Raw genomic sequence first — 23,023 nt, forward strand, 5'->3', positions numbered from 1 at the left:
CTACAAAAAACACTTTTGTAGTTCACAGTATACAGGTTTTGTGTGAATTTAGCTTACTACATTAAAGTATTGCCCTTAGCTTAAAATAAGGATTAAAATTGCATTTAAAGAGAAAAAAAAAAAAAAACAAAGCATCAAATTGCTTCTTGGTTACTTTAACTGCACACACTAGCATTCAAAACAATGGCATCACCAATAGGCATAATGTAAAACTCAGAATGAATAAATTTTTTTTAAATCTGCTATCTTGCCAGGAAAGAAGCAAAAAAGCATATAAGGGTACAGTCAAGAAGGTGCAGTTGCTAAAGAGATTATAGTAAATAAAAAGCTAAATGCTTTGCATTGGAACAAAAGGAAAGCTGCCTCCAGAGTATCTCATAAATCTGCAAGGTCACTGCTCCCATCACAAAGTACAGAAGTGCAAATTTTTTTCAAATTCTTTACACAACAAAAATCATCTCAGAAAAGAGCCCTCGAGTACCCAGGGCTCCCCCACCCACCTATCCAGTTTACCTGGAAAAAGGCTCCACAACGAAAGCAGTGGTTCACAGGGGCCAAGGTGCAACTCATGCTAGTGGAAGTGTGTGGCATGGTCCACATGATGCTGCTTTTGCTGGCTTGCAGAATGCAAGAGTTAAGTGGTCCTAGCTACTTCCACAGACATTTCAGAGGAAATCTTCAGAAGCTAAGCAATGGGCTGATGAATCCAAGTCTTTGCTAGGAGTCCTGGATGGGGCAATATTTATTTAATGGAGTTGTTGGAGTGAACCTGCAACTCATAGCCAGAAGGTATAGGTGCCGGTGTGCAGCACTCATCAGGTCAAACTGAAAGCAGAGAGTAAAATAAGCCTCTGAGAGTAACCATATGGGCTGCTACCAGCAAAGCTGAAAGGGCAGGGTTGTCCAAGTCCTTTGGGACCACATCCTACTGCAGTTTGCCCCAGATACTAGACATGAAGCTATAGGATTTAATGTTTGTCCTGCTAGGTTTCAGTCTTGCTTTGGGCCAAATCCTCCTTTCTATTTCCCTGTTCACCTCTTTTGGAATAGGTGTACTCACCTAGGACCTGTCCCACCACTGTACCTTGGAAATATGTCACTTGTTTATTTTTTTTTCCCTACCAGGGCTAACAGATTAGACTGTGAACTTGGACTTCAGAGCAATACCGAAACAAACTAGGACTCTGGGATTCTTGGGAACGGAATGAACACATTTTGCATTGTAGGATGGACACGAACCCTGAAGGACCTGGGCAGAATGCTACAGTTTGAGTGTAGACTGAGTGTCCCCCAAGCTACTAGGGTGGTAGTGTTAGAAGGTAACTCTACCTTTAAAAGGTAAGACCTAGTAGGAGGTCTCAGATCACCGGGAGCATGCCCTCAAAGGGAATTATAAAACACCCCTCTCTCTCTCTCCCTCTCCCCAACTCTACCCTAGTTTTAGATATAACTGCTTGCTCCTGCCTGCATTCAAGACACCAAATCCACAGGGCCTGCTGATCTTGGACTTGAATCTCCAAAATTATGAGCTAAGTAAACCTTTTTCATCATACAGTTGCTTAAGGTACTTCATTGTAGTAGTGTAAAGCTATGCTTAAATATTTAAGGAAAAAAATACAGCCTAAAAGTAACCCTCAGTATTAAACAGTAGCTAATCAGCAATTAAATAACTGAAAAAACAGATTCATCTTTAAAATTAAATTTTAGATTTCGGCTTAAAAACTAGATGAAACACAACTGATAATTTCTGCCCCCTTCCAAAAATCTCTATAAAACTGCAATAACTAAAAATAAATTAATAAATGCACGTAGCCTAAGAAAAGATTGTTTACATGAAAGCAGACACAAAGCACTTAAAACTCTTAGAATTTTAAAAGCAGACAGACAAATACTTAGATCTAAGTGTACAAACAGAGAAGCAAACAGGAGTCAATTCCCACCAAAAATAAAAATAAAAGCCCCTAGAAAATCTTGGGAATTAAGGACATCAGATAGTTCAGAAGGCCTGGGAAGCCATGGACCTGAAAAGAAAAACAAAGGAGAAAAAAAAAAAAACTAGTTAAAACTTTTCAAGAAAAGCAGAATGCTACACTTCTTCCTCTGTCCTGACCGACAAGTAAACTAGATATCCCTCCATTCTCACACAGTCTGAAAACTGCAGAGTCACCCCTTGAAAACTTGGCCCAAGCATAGAGACAGACAGCACCAAACAGAAAACAGATTCTAACCCCTACAGCTAGGACAATGAGATGAGATAAAGCATCTAAACTCCCATGTAAAGTACTTAAGAATTAGTTCTCAAAGTAGTTGTACTTAATTGAGAAGAAAAATGGCTTAAGTACAGCAGTATTTGGCTGGGGCAGAGTAGGAAAATCTAATGAAATGCGGATATCAAGGTAGTTACCTGATAAGGTATCAGGGTGAAACGTTTCCCTCCTCAGCCTCAAAACCTGCATAACCAAAGTTCATCAGTCACTTAAGCAAAGCCTCAAACACAAAACACAGAGACAAAAACAGAGAAAGATGAAGGAGAGAGAGGTAGGAGACTCAGAGAAGAAATAGCCTCAAAAAAGAAAAACAGATTTATATCCACCAAGTCAGAATAATGTAGAAAGAAAATACTCTTGAAAATGGAAGAGCAGGAACAAAAATCTAAGGTTTTGAGAGATAATATCACCTATATATTCTAGGACAAAGAGATAAAAGATAAAACATACAAAAGGTAGAAGGAAAAGGACAAATTTACAGAATCAGCCTACATTGGAGGATCACCTTGCAAGTTACAGGATGTCTAAGAACAGAAAAAAAATACTAAAATTAAAGAGAAAAATTCTGAAAGTGTAAAGACATTATTTTCCAGATTGAAAAGGTCCAGTGAATATTCAGCATAAGTAATAAATGAAGGAAAAACTACATACCCAAAGGTATAACACTATAAAATGTCAGAATCCTAGAAATAAAAACAGCCCAAAAGCTTTCAGAAAATGAAGGATCAAAATCCAGAATGTCATATTTTTATGCAACAACAAATGAAGCAATGCCTTGAAATGTATGAAAATAAATAATTTTCAATCTAGGATTCTATACCCAATCAAATTATCAATCAAGTATGAGAGTAAAATAAAGACATTTTCAGGCATCTAAACTCTCAAAAGAAAATCCCTGATTTTTCTCAACAAACTCCTAGATGATTTTCTTCACAAAATTTAGGAAGCTGACCAAGAAAATGGATGGAATGGGATCTAGAAAACAATTTTCAACACAAAAATAGACAAAAGTCAATTCCATTCAAATGTTTCAGATCTTGGTATTGGTATTTCCCTTCCTAAATTATCAGAGAATACACAGTTATATGACCACTATTCAAATAAATAAAACTTTAAAAGCATCCCAAAACCCACGTGTATCTTCTCTCACTCACCAACATATATACACCCTTAAAAATATAACCACTACAAATTAGTGTAGCCAATTTGGAAATCAGTATGGAGATTCCTTGGAAAGCTGGGAATGAAACCACCATTTGACCCAGCTATTCCTCTTCTCGGACAATACCCAAAGGACCTAATAAAATCAGCATACTACAGGGTCACAGCCACATCAATGTTTATAGCAGCACAATTCACAATAGCTAAACTGTAGAGCCAACCTGGATATCTTTCAGTGGATGAATGGATAAAAAAAAAAAAATGTGGCATTTATACACAGTGGAATATTACTCGGCACTAAAAAAGAATAAGATCATGGCATTTGCAGGGAAATGGATGGCATTAGAGAAGATTATGCTAAATCAAGTTGGCCAATCCCCCCCAAAAAAATGCCAAATGTTTTCTCTGATATAAGGGGAGGGTAAGTCAAAGTGGGGTAGGGAATAGGAGGAAAATTACCTCTAGATAGGGAATGGGGGGAGGGAAAGGGAGGGAGAAGGGAAATAGCTAGGATGGTGGAAGGAGACGGTCATCAGTATACAAAATACATGTATGAAGATGTGAATTTGATGTCAACATACCTTATATACAGAGATATGATAAATTGTGGTATAAAGGTGTATTAAGAATTGTATGCAAAAAAAAACAGGAGTGTTCATGTATAATGGCATAATTTGGTGTGAACATACTTTATATACAAAGTTACAAAAAATTGTGCTGTGAATGGATAATTATGAATGTAATGCACTCCACTATTGTCATGTATGAAAGAGAAAGAAAGAAATTGAAAGGAAAAGAAAAGAAAAGAAAAATATAACCACTGTCAGGCATGGTGACACACACCTGTATCCAGAGGCTGAGGCAGGAGGATTTTAAGCTGGAGACAGCTTAAAATTAGTTACATGACACATTAATGTTGATAGCAGACCTTAAAAAAGGTCAACTGAACATAAGTCTATCTCAAAATAATTTTTTAAAAAAGAGTAGTTCTGAAAACTGCTGATTTTTAAAAATATACCAGTCAACCAAAGTAGAAAGATGACAAGAATAACTTTATTAGGGAATGAACAGCTATAAAGTCTCAATAAATCTTTTTAATCATCTGAAAGAATGAAAAGCTAGGAGGGTTGGGGGGATGAAGTGTGATTAGTTCAGACTTTCTTTGACAACAAAGAAAAGCAAATTTTGTATAACTCCTTTTGAATTTTCATTTCCACAGACTAAACTTTTATCTACCTGAGAACCACAATCATTGTCTGTGATAACATGGATTCAGGAAGAAGTCCTAGCTATTTAGGAGATATTTATTTTAAAACATTTATCAGGCCTTCCCCAATCTTTTCCTCACCAACAAGCTTTCTAAATACCTACATCATATATAGTTCATTTTATTATAGTTATTTTTAATGTACCTGTTTTTCCCTGCAATGCTGTAAGTCCCTCCAGGGAAAGGTTTATGTTCTTTCTTTTCTGCCCTGCATATAAGTACTCAATAAACATTTACTCAATTGAACTAAGGGGTATATTTTTCTTTGAAAGTACAATTGAACTTAATTTTTTAAATGTGCATTACTTTTCTGATAGATTATGAGTGCAATAAGCTGGATCTGGCAATCAATAAATCAATTTTAAAACAAAATTTTTTTACTTTTTTGTTTTTGTTTTTTGTATTTTTAGTAGTGAATTATAGTTATACATAATAGTGGGGTGGAGTTAGGTTTGACATAATCATACATGCATGGAATATGATTTGCTCCAATTCAGACCCCAGTACTACTTCTTCCCTCCCTTCTCCCTCCCTCTGTTCCTTTTTCTCTTCTGCTGGTCTTCCTTCTATTTATTTAGTTTTCTTTTAATTGATGTTTTATAGATATGCAAAAAGGTGGGATTCACTGTGGTATATTCATATATGTATGTAGCATAATTGGATTAATTTCATTCCACAGTTCCTTTTCCCATCTTTCCTCCTTCTCCCTCAATCATCTTCCTCTATTCGACTGATCTCCCTTCTATTTTTATGGGGTTCCCTGAGTTTTTTTCCCCTTATATTGGTCTAATTTCCCACATATGAGAGAAAACACTCAATCCTTGACTTTCTGAGTCTGGCTTATTTCATGTAGGATGATGTTCTCCAGTTCTACCCACTTACCAGAAAATGACATAAGTCCATTCTTATTAGGGTTCAGTGAAACTTCTGTGTGTGTGTGTGTTTGTGTGTGTGTGTGTGTGTGTGTGTGTGTGTGTATCACATTATCTTTATACATTCATCTGTTGAGAAACACCTGGGCTGGTTTCATAACTTGGCTATTGTGAATTGTGCTGCTATCAACATTAATGTGTCATGTAACTATAGTATGCTGATTAGTTATTTTGGATAAATATCAATAAGTGGAATAGCTGGGTCATATGGTACCTAGTCTTTTCAGGAGTCTCCCTGCTGCTTTCCAAAGAGATTGTACAAATTTGTAGTCTCTCCATCAATATATGAGTGTACCATTTTCCCCCCCTCTCCAACATTTATTATTATTTGTGTTTTTGAAGAGTGCTGTTCCTACTAGAGTGAAATAAAACCCCAATGTAGATAGGAAAGGCAGTGAAATGAATTGGACATAACTTCCCCATGTTCATATATGAATATACTACCAGTGAAACACCACATCATGTACAACCACAAGAATGGGATCCTAATTAGAAAAATGAATACTCCATGTATGTATAATAAGTCAAAACACACTCTAGTGTCAGGTATATCTAAAAAACATCAAATAAAAAAATTAAAAAGAAATCGTCCTTGTATATCCCTGATTGCTAGAGATGTTGAACTTTTTTCATATATTTGTTGGCCATTTTTAATTTCTTCTTTTGAGAAATGTCTATTTAATTCTTTTGTCCATTTATTCAATGACTCTTTGGGAGTGATTGGTATTTTTTGAATTTTTTATATATTTTGAATATTAATCCCTTGTCAGAGGAGTCACTGGCAAAGATTTTCTCCCAATCTTCAGCTTTCTTTACTGTGCATGCAGAAGCTTTTTAATATGATGTTGCTCCCAACACCACCACCAGAAAAAAAAAAAAAAACTGAAATTGTAGATTAGTGATAGAGTACTTGCCTAACATGAATAAGGCTATGTTTTCAATCCCCAGTACTGAGAAGAAAAATGAAAAAGATAACTACTATTCTGACAAATATGACCTGTTATGTATATGCTGTTGTGTAAAATAGTATCAACTCTATGTCTGGCTTCTTTTTTCCAAGAGTATGTCTGTGGTTTTCATCTGTATTCTTAGTAGCAATAATTCATTTTCCTTTCCATGTACATATTTCATTGCATGAACACAGCACAATTTACTGACCTATTCTATTGGTGATGAACATTTGGTGTTTTTTTCCCAGTTTAGGACTATTCTGAATAAAGTTACTACTGACATTCTATGCAGAGTATTCTTCTATTGGGTTTATACCTACGAGTATAACTACTGAATTATAAGGTATATGTGCATTCAGCTTTAGTACATAGTGCCAAAGAGCTTCCATAATGGTAATCCTATTTTCTCTCCTACAAGCATGTGTGAAAATATCTGTTGTTCCACATACTCACTAGCACTTGGGACTGCCAGAATTTTAGTCATTATAGTGGTTATTTGGTGGTCTGTCATTATGGTTTTAATATGCATTGCCCTAATGACTAACAAGCACATTTCTGTATGTATAGGCCACTATGGTATCTGTTTTGTGCAGCACTTATTAGACCTGCTTATTCTTCTACTGGATTGTTTTTTAATTTTTGATTTGTAGTAGTTCCTCATATACTCTAAATACCCATATATTATCAAATAGCTCACACACTGTAAGACTTGCCTTTTCCTTATCTTTCATATCTTTTGAACCGCAGAAGATATTCATTTTAAGAACACATAACATCAAATTTTTTCTTCATGGTTAGTGCTTTTTGTAGTCTTACAAAAGACTCTTTCAATCCATAAACATGATAAATCCCTTCATTTATTTAGATTTTCTTTCATTTCTATCAATGTTTGTATTTTTTAATGTAGATTTTTTTTCCATTGGATTTACTCTTTGGCATTTGGTGTTTTTTAGTACTAAACAGCATTGTTTCTTTAATTAATCTTCTGATTCTTTTGTAAACATATAAAAATGTATTTTTAAAATACTGACATTTAGTCATCACACCTACTAAATTCCCTTATTTTTGTAGTCTTTTAAAATGGGTCTTATTGGGATATTTTATACACAATAATATCTACAAATGAATGTTGCAATATTTCCTTTCCATTCTTTATTATTATTATCTTAATCAATAGGAATAGTGATGGCAAGTATCCTTGTCTCATTTTAAGAATAGTGTGAAATTTATTTTTCACAACTGAATATTCACAATTGGATGTTTTACAACTGATGGTTGCTACAATTCTTCATCAGGCTAAGAAAATTACCTTCTATTCTTATTTTGCTAAGTTTTTGTCATGAAGGAATGCTGATTTATGCTTCTGTTTTAAGAAAATTTTAAGTAAGTGCAACACTAAAACTCACTTTCTGAAAAGTGCACTTCTAAATTTATTTGGCCCCTGGGTCATGGCAGATTGCACTCCCTCTTACATCATCTTAACAGTACCCCAACATTAGAGCTCCACTTTCATATGCATTATCTCCATGCCCTCTCCATTATATAATATGAGATGGCTTCTACTCAGGTTGAACAGCCATACTAGACTAAGCAAGTTATTTCCCATGGTATTAATTTTGTTTTCATTAATGCTCTGATTTTGCATGATTTCTCCATTCCTTTATATTTCCCATAAGTCTTGTTGAATTTTGTGCACAATTTTGAAGAACATGATAAATTTCAAGAACGCATAAATTTTATACTGTAAGTACCTATATATGCCACAGAAGAGGATAACAGCCAAGCCAAACTTCACCGGGGTATACTTTTTGCCCAATTATAGCTAAAGACACCTAGTCAATATGACAGAAACACAAAAATGAACTTTTTACAATTTATTCAAATGTAGATAAGATAGGTAGAAGATTTGTAGGAAATCAAATATAATCCTTTGACACAGTATGTAAAAATCATGTTCTGACAGCCAGGCACAATGGCACATGCCTGTAATCCCAGTATCTCAAGAAACTGAAGCAGGAAAAATCATGAGTTCAAAGCCAGCCTCAGCAATTTAGCTAAGCTCTAAGCAACACAGTAAGACTCTGTCTCTAAATAAAATATTTAAAAAGGCTGGGATGTGGCTCAGTGGTAAAGCACCACTGGGTTCAATCCCTGGTACCAAAAAAATATATATATCATGTTCTGGCAACCAACAATTAATTATATAATTGGCACTACTAGATCTTAAAAAGAAAAAAAACTCTCAAATCATTGTGCTGAACATAGATCAGGAAGCTTTTTATAACAGTATTTATTAATGTGATCAATTATGGCTTCAAAGTGATTGCTTATCCGAGGTAAGAGGATTGCAAGTTCAAAGCCAGACTCAGAAAAAGCAAGGCGCTAAGCAACTCAGTGAGACCCTGCATCTAAACAATATGCAAAAAACAGGGCTGAAAATGTGGCTCAGTGCTTATGTGCCACTGAGTTCAATCCCCAGAATCCCTTCCCCAGCCACCCACCCCCCAAAAAACGACTTTATAATATAACACAAAATAAACACACATAATATTATCAGAATTATTTATGAGCTTTATAGCTACACACTTACCTTCACATTTTTCAAGAATCTGGACTGTTTCTCCTATTTCTAAGATTAATCCTTGAGGAACAGATCCCCGAAAGCTGCATATCACTACAAAAGCAAGAATATACACATCAGTTAGCATGTCTAAATACTGAGGTTCTCTGAATTAAACACTAAGATCTCTTCAATCTACACTCTCCCTTCCTTACTAATTCCTCTTTCTAATGTATGAGACTCTTCCAACTTAGTTACTACGTTTTGAAAGGTAATATTAAATAGTTCAGGACAATGACACTTCATTATACATTATAGCAAAATTATTCCTGAATGGTATGAGCATATGCACATGTATGAAAACATTTCTGTAAATAGATTCTCCCTTAACACAATCTACTTCATTTATACTTTTGGGCAAGTATATGCCCATTATTTTTGTAAAAATTAACATTGGGAACATCATATCTACTATAAATAGACATTTTAAAGCATTTTTTAAAGAATCACAAAATAAACTTAAATATATAGAGAGAGAAATAAAATTCTCATAAGAAAAATGAAAACAAAAATTAATGAAATAGAAAGCAAATTTACAACAGAGAACAGCAATAGATAGTAATAAAAATCGTATGTCTTTAATTTTGGGAAACTGACAAACTGATTCCAAAATCTGTTTAAGAATATAAATAACAAAGAATAGCCATGTCACAGTCTTTAAAAAAAAAAAAAAAAACTTTCACTACCATCTATCAAGCATTATAATCTAAACTTTAGTTCTCTGAAAACATTGACATTGAAAACACCTAGCTCAGCTGATTTGGGAGGTGAGGGTAAAAAATAAAGAGAGAAAAAAAGTATGACATTAGCAAAACATTGAAAACTTTATAAAATCGTACTATAAAAAAAAATTATCAACTGGGAGATCCAAGATGGCAGGACAGAGGGAGGCAGCATTTTGTGTTACTCCATGACATGGGACTCAAGTAGTGAGAATATTGCATCTCTGAGAGTGATACTCCTGCTCCTGCATAGGAATCACAGTCACCGTGCCTGTCCAAGGCTCCATGCCTGAGCTTCAGAGGAAGTCTCCCAACTTCTAACCCAAAGAGGACTACAGGGTACAGCACTGATGCAGAACTTTCAGCCACCCACCCGAGCACAAATCACAGTGTTATGCTCGAATTCGGGACCCCCAAAAGACCACCAGAGACCAAGATCGATGTAAGCAGCACGCAGAGAGGCCCCGAGCCCAGGGTTTGCAACAGTTTTATACATTCTTTGGAGAAGGCTGGGACCCCCACATACATTATAGCATCTCTTAGCAAATCATCACACACCGCGGGAAAATCAAATAACAACTCTAAAACATGATTAGCACATTCACTGGCGGGAACAAGTTGGGTAGGGGTGATTGGTTACTACAAGAGGAGGATTCATTTGAACTGACTGGTTTAAGCCAAGAGGGGTGTTCATGCTGAACTACATGGTTTCCCAACACCATAAACTACTGGGAGGGTCATCTGGCATCCCAGGTATTTCCCTGTCTCATGCTGATTGGTGGCTGCTAGGGGATTGGTATGGGTCCCCAACTAGCCTGACTGAGTCAGAGACACCTGGCATAGCAGATCTCTCCTGTTATTTGTAGATAAATCACTTAACAGGGTGGGAATGTGCCTAGGAGTGCTCTGTGGGTCTTTTCAAGGACAAAGGTCATGTCCCTTCCTTGGACAGGCTTTGCTCTGAGGTAGAGGCTGGTTTTTCAACAGGAGCTCTCACGCAAGACACCCAGCAAATTCCTACGTGCAGGAACTCCAGCCACCCATACCGTGTGGACTCCCATCTACCAACGTGTGGCTCCTCCATTGCTGCCATCTTGGGTCTCTACAGCAGTGGAGACAGTCCCCTAAGTGCAGTAGCCTGCCTGCACCGAGAACTTCACATAAGCTCTGAAGTCAGTGGACAGCCATACATTGCACACCACAGAGCTAGTCTCTGAACTCATTGTTCGATGTCATCACCCAGCTCCCCTCACCCAACCTGACACACCATCACTGAAAGCAGGCACCTCCATCTTAGGTTACCTTCATCACCATCTTCAGCGGGGGCAACTCCCAGTTTGGAACTCCATCTGGCTAGGTAGCCAATTTCTAACTACCCCCCTCCCATGCAGCCACTACCCTGGCACATGGCACCCTGGTTACCTTCACCATTCTGAGGGCAGAGATGCCATCTAACAACAGATGACCCCACCTATTGAGTGAGAAGGGAAATGGGAAAGATACTGATCTCCAACCAAAACAATCCCTGTTTCTTCCTTCAAGATTTTTTTCCCTGTCCCTCTCTATTCTCCCGCCCTCACATCCCCAACATATGTAAAACCAAGTACTTTGCATGAAGGATTTTGAGGACTGGGGACATCTGAATAGTATATTACAGTTGTGTTGTATATTCTTTTTTTTTTTCTTTTTGCCCACCAATTTCTGCTATTTTAATAAATCTTATTTTTCTTAATATGTTTGTTTTATGTACACTACTGTCTTCACACTTACTTTTCTACACAAAATTCCTCTCCCTTCTCCTGCTATTAATCTTCCTCTTTAGATTTGTTTCACACTTCCTAAGTTATAATAACTCTATATCCTCACCTCCAAACTCCTGAGCATATCATCCTACTCATTATCTCCAGTTCTTTGTCCACCATCAGAAACTGTAAACCCTTTTACAAACTGTTGGGAAAACATATAACGGCAGCAGCACCCCAGAGAAAAACCCCAGCAAGGCGTCTAAGGACCCTCTTTCTCCTCTTTGTTTCTTTCACTGCCGCGAAACGTTCCCGCCGGCGCCAATGTTCAAACCCTGCTGGTGAGAAGCCTTAGCCCCAATTAGAATTAACTTCTTGAGCTCCGGAACTGACATATGGAAGAGCTTGCCAATAAACGGGAGACCTCTCCTTAGACCTATATAAACACACAGCCTTTGGTAATAAAGCGGAAACCTCTTTGGTGATCTGTGTCATGTGGTGCGGCGTCTTCCAGTCTTACACAAACTACTGAGTATATTGTAGATAATAACTGGATTCACCATTTCTGTACATTATGACCAAACTGTAAACATCTTAATAGCAAACATTTCTTTTAAGGGTGCATATTGTTAATATTGTTATCTGTTAACACTGTCCTTCACCTCAAAGGAGAGGTATTGGATCCCTACAGGGGCCCTACAAGCCTAGAGGGTAAAAACGGTACCACCTCAGATCCACAGTACTAGAAGGGAAGACATGAAAGCAATATGAAAAGACAAGGGAAGAAAGTGCCCCAAACAAATCAAGATGCCACATTATTACAATCCATGGCCAGCACAGCAGAAGAAATGACAGAGAAGGACTTCAGGATGTACATAATTAAAATGTTCTGTGAATTAATGGATGATATAAGAGAGCAAATACGGTCAGCAAAAGATCATTTTGACAATAAGCTAAATAAACAAATACAGAAAGCAAAAGATTACTTCAATAGGGAGATAGAGGTTCTAAAAAAAAAAACAGAAATCCTTTAATTGAAAGAAACAATAAACCAAATTAAAAGCTCAATTGAAAGCATCACCAACAGATTAAACCACTGGGAAGACAGGACCTCAGACAATGAAGGCAAAATATAAAATCTTGAAAAAAATGTAGACCACACAGTAAAAATGGTAAGAAACCATGAGCAGAACATTCAAGAAATATGGAATACATAAAAAGACCAAATTTGGTGCTAGGGCTGTGGCTCAGTGGTAGTGCACATGCCTGGTATGTGTGACGCACTGGGTTCGATTCTCAGCACCACGTATTAAAAAAATAAAGATCTATAAGCAACTAAAAAATATTTTTTTAAAAAAAAGATCAAATTTAAGAGTTACTGGGATAGAGGAAGACACAGAGTTCCAAACCAAAGGAATGAGCAATTTATTCAATGAAATAATATCAGAAAATTTTCCAAACATGAAGAACGAATTGAAATACCAAATTCAACAGGCTTACGGGATGGCAAATGTACAAAAATCAAAACAGATCCATACCAAAGAACATTATAATGAAAATGCATAACATACAGAATAAAGAGAAAATATTATTTTTCAACCCAGACCCTGAAATCTAGAAGACACTGAAAGAACATGTATCAAGCTCTGAAAGAAAATGGATGCCAACCAAGAATCTTATATTCCACAAAATTAATCTTTAGATTTGATGATGAAATAAAAACCTTCTGTGATAAACAAAAGTTTTAAAAAATTTACAAGTCGAAAGCCTGCACTACAGAACAACCTAGGCAAGAATGTCTTCTCTGATATAAGGGGAGTGACTCAAAATGGGGTTGGGAGGGAGAGCAAGGGAGGAAGATAACCTCTAGATAGGGAATTGGGGTGGGAGAAAAAAAGAGAAAGAAGGGGAATAGCATGGATGGTGAAAGAAGACCCTTATCATTATACAAAATATATGTATGAATATGTGAATTTGGTGTCAACATACCTTATATATAATCAGAGATATGATAAATTATTATATAATGGTGTATTAAGAATTGTAATGCAAAATAAATAATTTTTTTAAAAAATACAAACAATAAAAAAAGGAAATCCTAGGCAAAATATCCCATGAAGAGGAAATACAACAATGAAAATCAGCAAAGAGAGGTATTAAACTAAAGGAAAAATTAATCAAAGGAGAAACCAAGTCAAGTTAAATACCAAAAATAAATTTAAAAGGCTGAGAATAAAAATCATATCTCAACAGTAAATCTGAATGTTAATGGCCTAAACTCACCAATCAAAACACATAGACTGGCAGATTGGATTTTTAAAAAAGACCCAACAATATGCTTCCTTCAAGAGACTCATGTCATAGGAAAAGACATCCACAGACTGAAGATGAAAGGTTGGGAAAAATCATATCACTCACATGGACTACAGAAGCAAGCTGGGCTTTTCATCCTCATATCAAATAAAGTAGATTTCAAGCCAAAGTTAATCAAGAGGGATAAAGAAGGATATTTCATACTGCTTAAGGGAACCATACAATACAAGACATAACAATAATAAATGTATATGCCCCAAACAATGGAGAATCTACATTCATCAAACAAACTCTTCTCAAGTTTAAGAGTCAAAAGGACCACAACGTGATAATTCTTGGTGACTTTAACACACTGCTTTCATCACTGAATAGATCATCCAAACAAAAGCTGAACAAAGAAACCACAGAACTCAATAATACAATCAATAACTTAGACTTAACTGACATATATAGAATATTTCATTCTTCAATGAACAAATACACTTTCTTCTCAGCAGCACATGGATCCTTCTCTAAAACAGACCATATACTATGTCACAAAGCAACTCTTAGCAAATATAAAAAAGTAGAATACTACCCTGCATTCTATTGGATCATGATGGAATGATATTAGAAATCAATGATAAAATAAAAAATAAAAGCTACTCCAACATCTGGAGACTAATAATACGCTACTGAATGAACAATGGGTTGCAAAACAAATCAAGAAGGAGATAAACAATTCTTAGAGGTGAATGACAATACAGATACAACATATCAAAATCTCTGGGACACAATGAAGACAGTACTAACAGGAAAGTTTATAGCATGGAGTTCATTCCTTGAAAAAAAAAGTCAACAAATAAATGACATAACATTACATCTCAAAGCCCTAGAAAAAGAAAAACAAATCAATACCAAAAGCAGAAGACAGGAAATAATTAAAAATCAGAGCTGAAATCAATGAAATTAAGAGAATTGAAAAAAACTGACAGAACAAAAAGTTGGTTCTTTGAAAAAATAAATAAAATTGACAGACCCTTTACACATGGTAATGAAGAGATGAAAAAGAAAATACCACAACAGACACTACAGAAATACAGAAGACAATTAGAAATTATTTTGAAAAATTGTACTCCAATAAAATAGAAAATATCAAAAGCATTGACAAATTTCTAGAGTCATAGGATTTGCCCAAATTGAATCAGGATGATATACACAATTTAAACAGATCAATTTCAAGTGTTGAAATAGAAGACGCCATCAGAAGCCTACTAACCAAGAAAAGCCCACAACAGGATGGATACATAGTTGAGTTCTACAAGACCTTTAAAGAGGAACTAATACTGATACTATTCAATTTATCAGGAAACAGACAGCACTTCCAAACTCATTCTATGAGGCCAGTATCACCCTGATTCCAAAACCAGGCAAAGACACATCAAAGAAAGAAAATTTCAGATCAATATCTCTAATGAACATACATGCAAAAATTCTCAATAAAATTCTGGCAAAATACAAAAACATATCAAAAAGAATGCACGAAAATCAAGCGGGGTTCATCCCAAGGATGCAAGGTTGGTTCAACATATGGAAACCAGTAAATGTAATTCATCACATCAATAGACTTAAAGATAAGAATCACATGACCATCTCAATAGATGTAGAAAAAGCATTTGACAAAACACAACACCCCGTTATGTCAAAACACTAGAAAACTAGGGATAACAGGAACATATCTCAACATCGTAAAAGCTATCTATGCTAAGCCCCAGGCCAACATCATTCTAAATGGAGAAAAACTGAAGGCATTCCCTCTAAAAACTGGAACAAGACAGGGATGCCCCCTTTCACCACCTCTATTTAACATAGTTCTTGAAACACTGGCCAGAGCATTTAGATGAAAGAAATTAAAGGGATATGGGTACGAAAAGAATAAGTTAGCACTATGTGCCAATAATATAATTCTATATTTAGAAGACCCAAAATATTCCACTAGAAACTTCTAGAACTAGTAAATGAATTCAGCAAAGTAGCAAGATACAAAATCAACACCCATAAATCAAAGACATTTCTGTATATCAGTGACATATCCTCTGAAAGGGAAACAAGGAAAACTACCCCATTTATAATAGCTTCAAATATAAAATAAAATACTTGAGAATCAACCTAATAAAAGAGGGGAAAGATCTCTATAATGAAAACTACAGAATGCTAAAGAAAGAAATTAAAGAAGACCTTAGAAGATGGAAGATCACCTTGCTCTTGGATAGGCAGAATTAATATTGTCAAAATGACCATACTTCTAAAAGCATTATACAGATTTAATACAATTCCAATCAAAATTCCACTGACATTCCTCATAAAAATAGAAAAAGCAATCATCAAATTCATCTGGAAAAATAAGAGACCCAGCATAGCTAAAGCAATCCTTAACAGAAAGAGTGAAGCAGGTGGCATCACTATACCAGACCTTAAACTATACTACAGAACAACAGTAACAAAAACACCATAGTATTGGCACCAAAATAGACTGGTAGACCAATAGTACAGAATAGAGGACACAGAGAATAACCCACATAATTATAGTTATCCTATATTAGACAAAGGCACCAAAAACATACATTGGAGAAAAGATAGACTCTTCAACAAATGGTGCTGGAAAAACTGGAAATCCATATGCAAAAAAATGAAATTAAACCCCTATCTCTCACCATGCACAAAACTCAACTCAAAGTGGATCAAGGACCTAGAAATTAAACCCGAGATGTTGTGCCTATTAGAAGAAAAAGTAGGCCCAAATCTCCATCATATCAGATTAGGCTGACTTCCTTAATGAGACTCCTATAGCGTAAGAATTAAAATCAAGAATTAGGGCTGGAGTTGTGGCTCAGCCACAGAGTGCTCACCTAGCACGTGTGAGGCTCTGGGTTTAATCCTCAGCACTTTTAATTCCACAATAAAGATTAAAAGACAAAGAATTTAAAATAACTGTTACTATAAAGATTTTTAATGGATATACAATATAAAACAAAATAACCTGTAATATAAAATGTGAGGGTAGGATAAGATATATCGTGTGGGGATTTTATTTTTAATTGACAAAAAAAAAACTATATATGTTTATTGTCTATAGTACATCATTCTTAAATATGTATATATTGTGGCATGGCTAAACCAAGGTAATTAACATATATTACCTCATATACTTATGTTTGTGTGTGTTATAAGAACAACATAAAGAATTCTCCTAGCAATTTTTAAGAGTACCATAATACATTGTTACTAACTATAGTCACCATATTATAAGTGTAGAATTTTATAGGCTGTCCCAATTATAACCTATAAATAGACTTTTATATTTTAAGTAAGCCTCCAACATCATCAAGAAAAATATCCATAGTGATACACACAAAAAAATAATTAAGTCAATGAATACCAGTACAAACAATTCTAAAGTCACAAAGACTGAAAGAACAAAAGGAACAACAAACAAAAGACAACAAGCAAAATATCAATGGTATTTTGCTATCAATAATTAATTTAAATGTGAATAGACTAAGCTCACCAACCAAAAGACACAAAGTAGTTGAGTGGATTAAAGAAACAAAATCAGGAAGGAGCCGGGCCGCCGCCAGCGCCCGGAGCAGGCCCAGCGGCTCGCCAGCGTGGTGACCGTGTGACCCCAATTGGAGAGGGGGCGGAGCGGAGCCGCCAGCCGCAACCGCAAGGTGGGCAGACCCGCGACCCAGTGGTACATGGGCGTGGTAGGAGGGGCAGGGCAGAGCCGCAGTTCGCGCTTGCAAGGTAAACAGACCTGTGTCAGCCTGGCGGGTCAGGCCCAGTGGCCTGCCAGTGTGGTACACACGTCACCCCAACTGGAGTAGGGGCAGAGCAGATCCTTCTCCCACGCCCGGATCAGGCCCTGCCGGTGTGGTGGTCACGTGACCCCAATTGGAGTGGGGGCGGAGTGGAACTGCCACCCGTGCCCACAGGGTGAGCAGACCAGTGATCAACCTGCAGATCAGGCCCAGGGGTCCGCAGGCGTGGTAGGAGGGGCAGGGCAGATCCGCCGCCCGCGCCTCCAAGGTAGGCAGACCTACAACAGACCGGCGGATCAGGCCCAGGAGCCTGCCGGCGTGGTACAAACACCACCCTAATTGGAGTAGTGGCAGAGCAGAGTCACCGCCCGTGCCAGGAACAGGCCCAGCGTCCTGCAGGCGGGGTAGCCATGACACCCTAATTGGAGTAGGGGCAGAGCAGAGCCTCCACCCGTGCCCGAAAGGTGGGCAGATCTGCGACCGACCAGCGGGACAGGCCCAGTGGCCTGCCGGTACGACAGACACGTCACCCCATTTGCAGTAGGGGCAGAGTAGAGCCGCCGCCAGCGCCTGCAGGGTAGGCAAACCTGCAACCGACCGGCGGATCAGGCCCGGTGGCCTGCCGGCGTGGTACACTCGTCACCCCAATTGGAGTAGGGGCAGAACAGAGCCGCCGCCAGCTCCCAGAACAGGCCCAGTGACCTGCCGGCGTGGTAGCCACGACACCCCAATTGGAATAAGGAGAGAGCAGAGCCGCCGCCCGCACCTGCAGGAAAGATACGCAAGCAGTATGAAAAGACAAGGAAAGAAAGGACCACAAGCAATGCAGGTCAACGCAACTTTAGAAGAGGTAACAGCTGCAGCAGATGGAATGTCAGATAAAGAATTCAGGATATACATGCTTCAGATGATCTGGAGTATCAAGGAAGACATTAAACAGCAAAATCAGACAATGAAAGATCACTTCGACAACGAATTACGCAAACAAATCCAGGAAGCAAAGGATCAACTATACAGGGAGATAGAGGTTATAAAAAACAAACAAACAGAAAGAAACAAAATCAAACCTTATGCCTCCTATAAGAGACTCAGCTTAGATTCAAGTTCATAAATAGTGTGGCACTGAAGATATGGAAAAGGATAATCCACCCAAATGGAAACTAAACTTACGTCCAACCAAAAAGACTTTAGTCAAAAACTGTTACAAGACAAAATTATGGAATGATAAAGGAATTCATCAAGAGGTTGGAACAATAACAAATATGTATGCATCGAACATTAAAGCACCTTTATACATAAAGCAAATATTAACAGATCTAAAGGGAAAAATAGATGCCAATACAATAATAGTAGGAGACCTCAATACACCACTTTCAACAATGGACTTACCATCCAGAGAGAAAAATCAATAAAGAAACAGTGGACTTGAACAAAATTACTGGACAAATTGACCTAAAAGACATATACAGAAAATTCCACTCAAAAATGGTAGAATAAACATACTTCTCAAATGCTCAAGACATTTCCCAGGATACATTATGTTAGGACATAAAACAAGTCTTAATAAACTTAAGAATGAAATCATTTTTCTCATTTTTATTATAATTAGCACATATTAATTATACAAACTAATTGGACTCACTTTGCTATTTCAATATATGCATACTAGGGAATGACTGTATCCTTCCACACTCCTTCTAACCCTACATTCCTTCCTTCCCCTTCCCCATTCCTAGTAATTCCTCTTCTACTTTCATATCAATTTTTTTATAAAATTTCCACGTGAGAGAATACGTGTTAACTGTCTATGTCTGGTTTATTGCACTTAACACAATGACCACCAGTTCCATCCATTTTCCTGCAAAAGACAGGATTTCAATTTTTCTTTAAGGCTGAATAATTCTCCATTGTGTATATGTAGTATATTTTCTCTATCCCTTAATCTGTTGACAGGCACATAGGCTAATTATGTATCCTGGTTGCTGTGAATAGTGCCACAATAAACATGGGTATGCAGTCATCTCTTTTGCAAGCCAACTTCATTTTCTTTGAGTATACATCCAGAAATGGGACAGCTGAATCACATGGAAATTTTATTTTTACTTTTTTGAAGAACCGTTTTCCTTAATGGTTATACTATTTTACATTTCCATCAACACTGTAAAAGGATTCCTTTTTCTCCAAATCCTTCCCGGCATTTTCGTTTTAGTGTTTTGTTTTGTTTTGTTTTGTTTTTTAACAGCCATTCTAACAAGGGTGAGACAGGATCTCACTGTAGTTTTGATTTGATTTGCATTTCCCTGATGGCTAATGATATTGAGCATTTTTTCATATAGCTATTTCTTTTGATATGTGTTTAATAAGATCATTTGCCCATTTTTAATTGGATTACTTACTTTTCTTTACATTTTAGGGCTCCGTTTATATTCTGAACATTAATGCTTCCACAGAAGAATAGCTGGCAAAGATTTTTCTCCCATTCTTAAGATTATCTCTTTACTCTGTTGTTTCCTTTGCTGTGCAGAACCTTTTTAATTTGATGTAATCTTGTCCATCAATTCTTTTGTTTCCGTGCTTTTGGAGTCCTATCCAGGAAATTTGATTGTGCCAGTATCCTGAAGTGTTTCCCCTATTTCTTCCTCTAGTACTTTCAGAGTTTCAAGTCTTACATTTAAGTCTTTGATACATTTTGAGTTGATTTTTGTACAGGATGAGAGGTAGGGGTCAAGGTTCAATCTTCTGCATATGGATATCCAATGTACCCAGCATCATTTGTGAAAATTATTTGTTGTCCTTTCTCTCATGTACATTTTTGGCACTCTGTCAAGAATCAACTGGTTGTATGTATGTGGATTTACTTCTGGGTTCTTTATGCTGTTCCATTGGTCTATGTGTCTGTTTTGTTTTTGTTTTAAACATTTTATTTTTAGTTGTAGTTGGACACAAAACCTTTATTTTACTTTTATGTATGCTGAGAATCAAACCCAGGGCCTTGAAGGTGCTAGACGAGCACTCTACCACTGAGCCACAACTCGAGCCACTATGTGTCTGTTTTTATGCTAATACCATTCAGATTTTGTTATAACTCTATAATATGTCTTGAAATCAGGTATTGTGGTACCTTTATCTTTGTCTTTTGGCTCCAAATTGCTTTGGCTGAATATTCAGGGCCTTAAGTCCTTACATATGAATTTTAGAATTGTTTTTTTCTAATTGTATGAAAAGTGTCACTGGTATTTTGATAGGAAATACATTGAATCTGTATATTACTTTAAGCGCTATGGATATTTTTAACAATATTAATACTTCTAATCCATGAACATGGAAGGTCTTTCTACCTTTTAACATCTCCTTTCAAGTATACTTTTTGATAACAATGATATGAAATTAGAAATCAATAATGGGAGGAAAACTGGAAAATTAAAATATGTGGAAACTGAAAAACATACTTTTTGAACAACCAATGATTCCAAAAAGAAATTTTTTTAAACCTACACAAAAATAGGAACAGAGTATACCCAAACATATACAATGCAGCAAAAGCAATTTTTAAAAGGCAATTATAGTAACAAATGCCCACATAAAGATAAGACAGGGCTGGGGTTGTGACTCAGTAGTAGAGCACTTGCCTAGCACATGTGAGGCAGTGGGTTTGATCCTCAGCACCACAAAAAAATAAATAAATAAAATGAAGATTTAAAAAAAGAACAAGACAAAGAAAAACAAGACCAAAAAAAGATAAGACAAAGATCTCAAGCAACCTAGTTTTATAGCTTAAAAAAAGAAAAGAAAAGAAAGAACAAACTAAGACCACAGTTAGCAGAAGGGAAGATATAATAACGATCAAAGAATAAATAAATGAAATGCACTAGAGAAAACAAAAACAATTAATGAATGAATTTTTTAAAAGATAATAATAAACAACTAAGCAAATCTTCAGCTAGACTAAGCAAAAAAAAGAAGTATCAAAAAATATGTATATATTGAGGCTGTGGATGTGGCTCAAGCAGTAGCACGCTCACCTGGCATGCGTGCAGCACTGGGTTCAATCCTCAGCACCACATACAATTAAAGATGTTGTGTCCGCAGAAAACTAAAAAATAAATATTAAAAAATTCTCTCTCTCTCTAAAAAAATGTAAATATTAAAGAGGAGACATTATAACTTATAGGACAGCAATGTAATGACCTATAAGAGACAAGAATACACAAATTTTATAACCAAGAAGAAATGAAAAAAAAAATCCTAGGAACACAACTTGCCAAGGCTGAATCATAGAGAAATTCAAAATCTAAACGGACATAACAAGAGACTGAGTCAGTAATCAAAAACTTCACAAAAAAGGAAAGCTGAAAACCTAATAACCTTGTTATAGTGTTGTGGTGAATTCTCACAAACATGGAAAGAATTAATGTAAATCCTTCTTCAACTCTTTCAAAATACTGATGAATTGGGAACACTTCCACATTTATTTTACAAGACTAGCATTACCCTGATAACAAAGCCAGACAAGTTAACTAGGAGGAAGAAAAATTGTAGATCAATTTCCCTATTGAAGACATATGCAAAAATCCTCAACAAAATAATAGTACACTAATTCTAGTAAACCAATCCAATAGTACAAAAAAAGGCTCATACACCATAACATGGGATTTATCCATGAAATGCAAGAATGGTTCAAAATAGTCAAATCAGTAAACATGATACACCACAGAAAGAGAATGAAGGATAAAAATCACATGGTCATCTCAACAGATGTACAGAAAACACTTAACAAATTACAACATCCTTTCATGATAAAAAAATTTCCAACAATTAGGTAAAAAAAAAAAAGAATATACCTCAATACAATAAAATACATGTAGCAAGCTCACAGATAATGTCCGCCCACCGATAATGTCCTGCTTAAAAGTTGAGTTTTTTCTCTAAAATAAGAAACAAGACAAGGATGCTTATCCTCATTACTTTTATTCAATAGAATATTGAAAGTTCTGGCCAGAGCTATTAGACAAGAGAAAAAAATGGAGAGGAAGAAATAAAATTATTTGTTCATATATAATATGGTATTATATGTAGAAAACACTAAAGACACAGTTGAAGTGAATATATTCAGTAAAGTTATAGGATACAAAATCAATTTTTAAAACTCAGCAGCATTATTCTACACTAACAAATGAACTGTACTAAATCAAAATCAAGAAAACAATCCCATTTACATGAACTAAAAAAAAAGTACACTGAAAAGATTT

The 23,023-nt window shown here is 36.2% G+C and overlaps 1 protein-coding gene across 1 annotated transcript in view; it reads right to left on the minus strand.

Annotated features, from left to right (window-relative positions):
* Positions 1-9,285, minus strand: part of Dock3 (dedicator of cytokinesis 3) — a 589,868-nt gene extending 580,583 nt beyond the window's left edge. Inside the window, exon 1 of the mRNA XM_071614941.1 lies at positions 9,168-9,285. Within this exon, the coding sequence (XP_071471042.1) occupies positions 9,168-9,285 (118 nt within the window). The remainder of the gene's footprint in view (positions 1-9,167) is intronic.
* Between the last annotated feature and the right edge of the window lie 13,738 nt (positions 9,286-23,023).

This window comes from Marmota flaviventris, chromosome 8, assembly GCF_047511675.1.
Source record: "Marmota flaviventris isolate mMarFla1 chromosome 8, mMarFla1.hap1, whole genome shotgun sequence".
NCBI classification, from domain to species: Eukaryota; Metazoa; Chordata; class Mammalia; order Rodentia; family Sciuridae; genus Marmota; species Marmota flaviventris.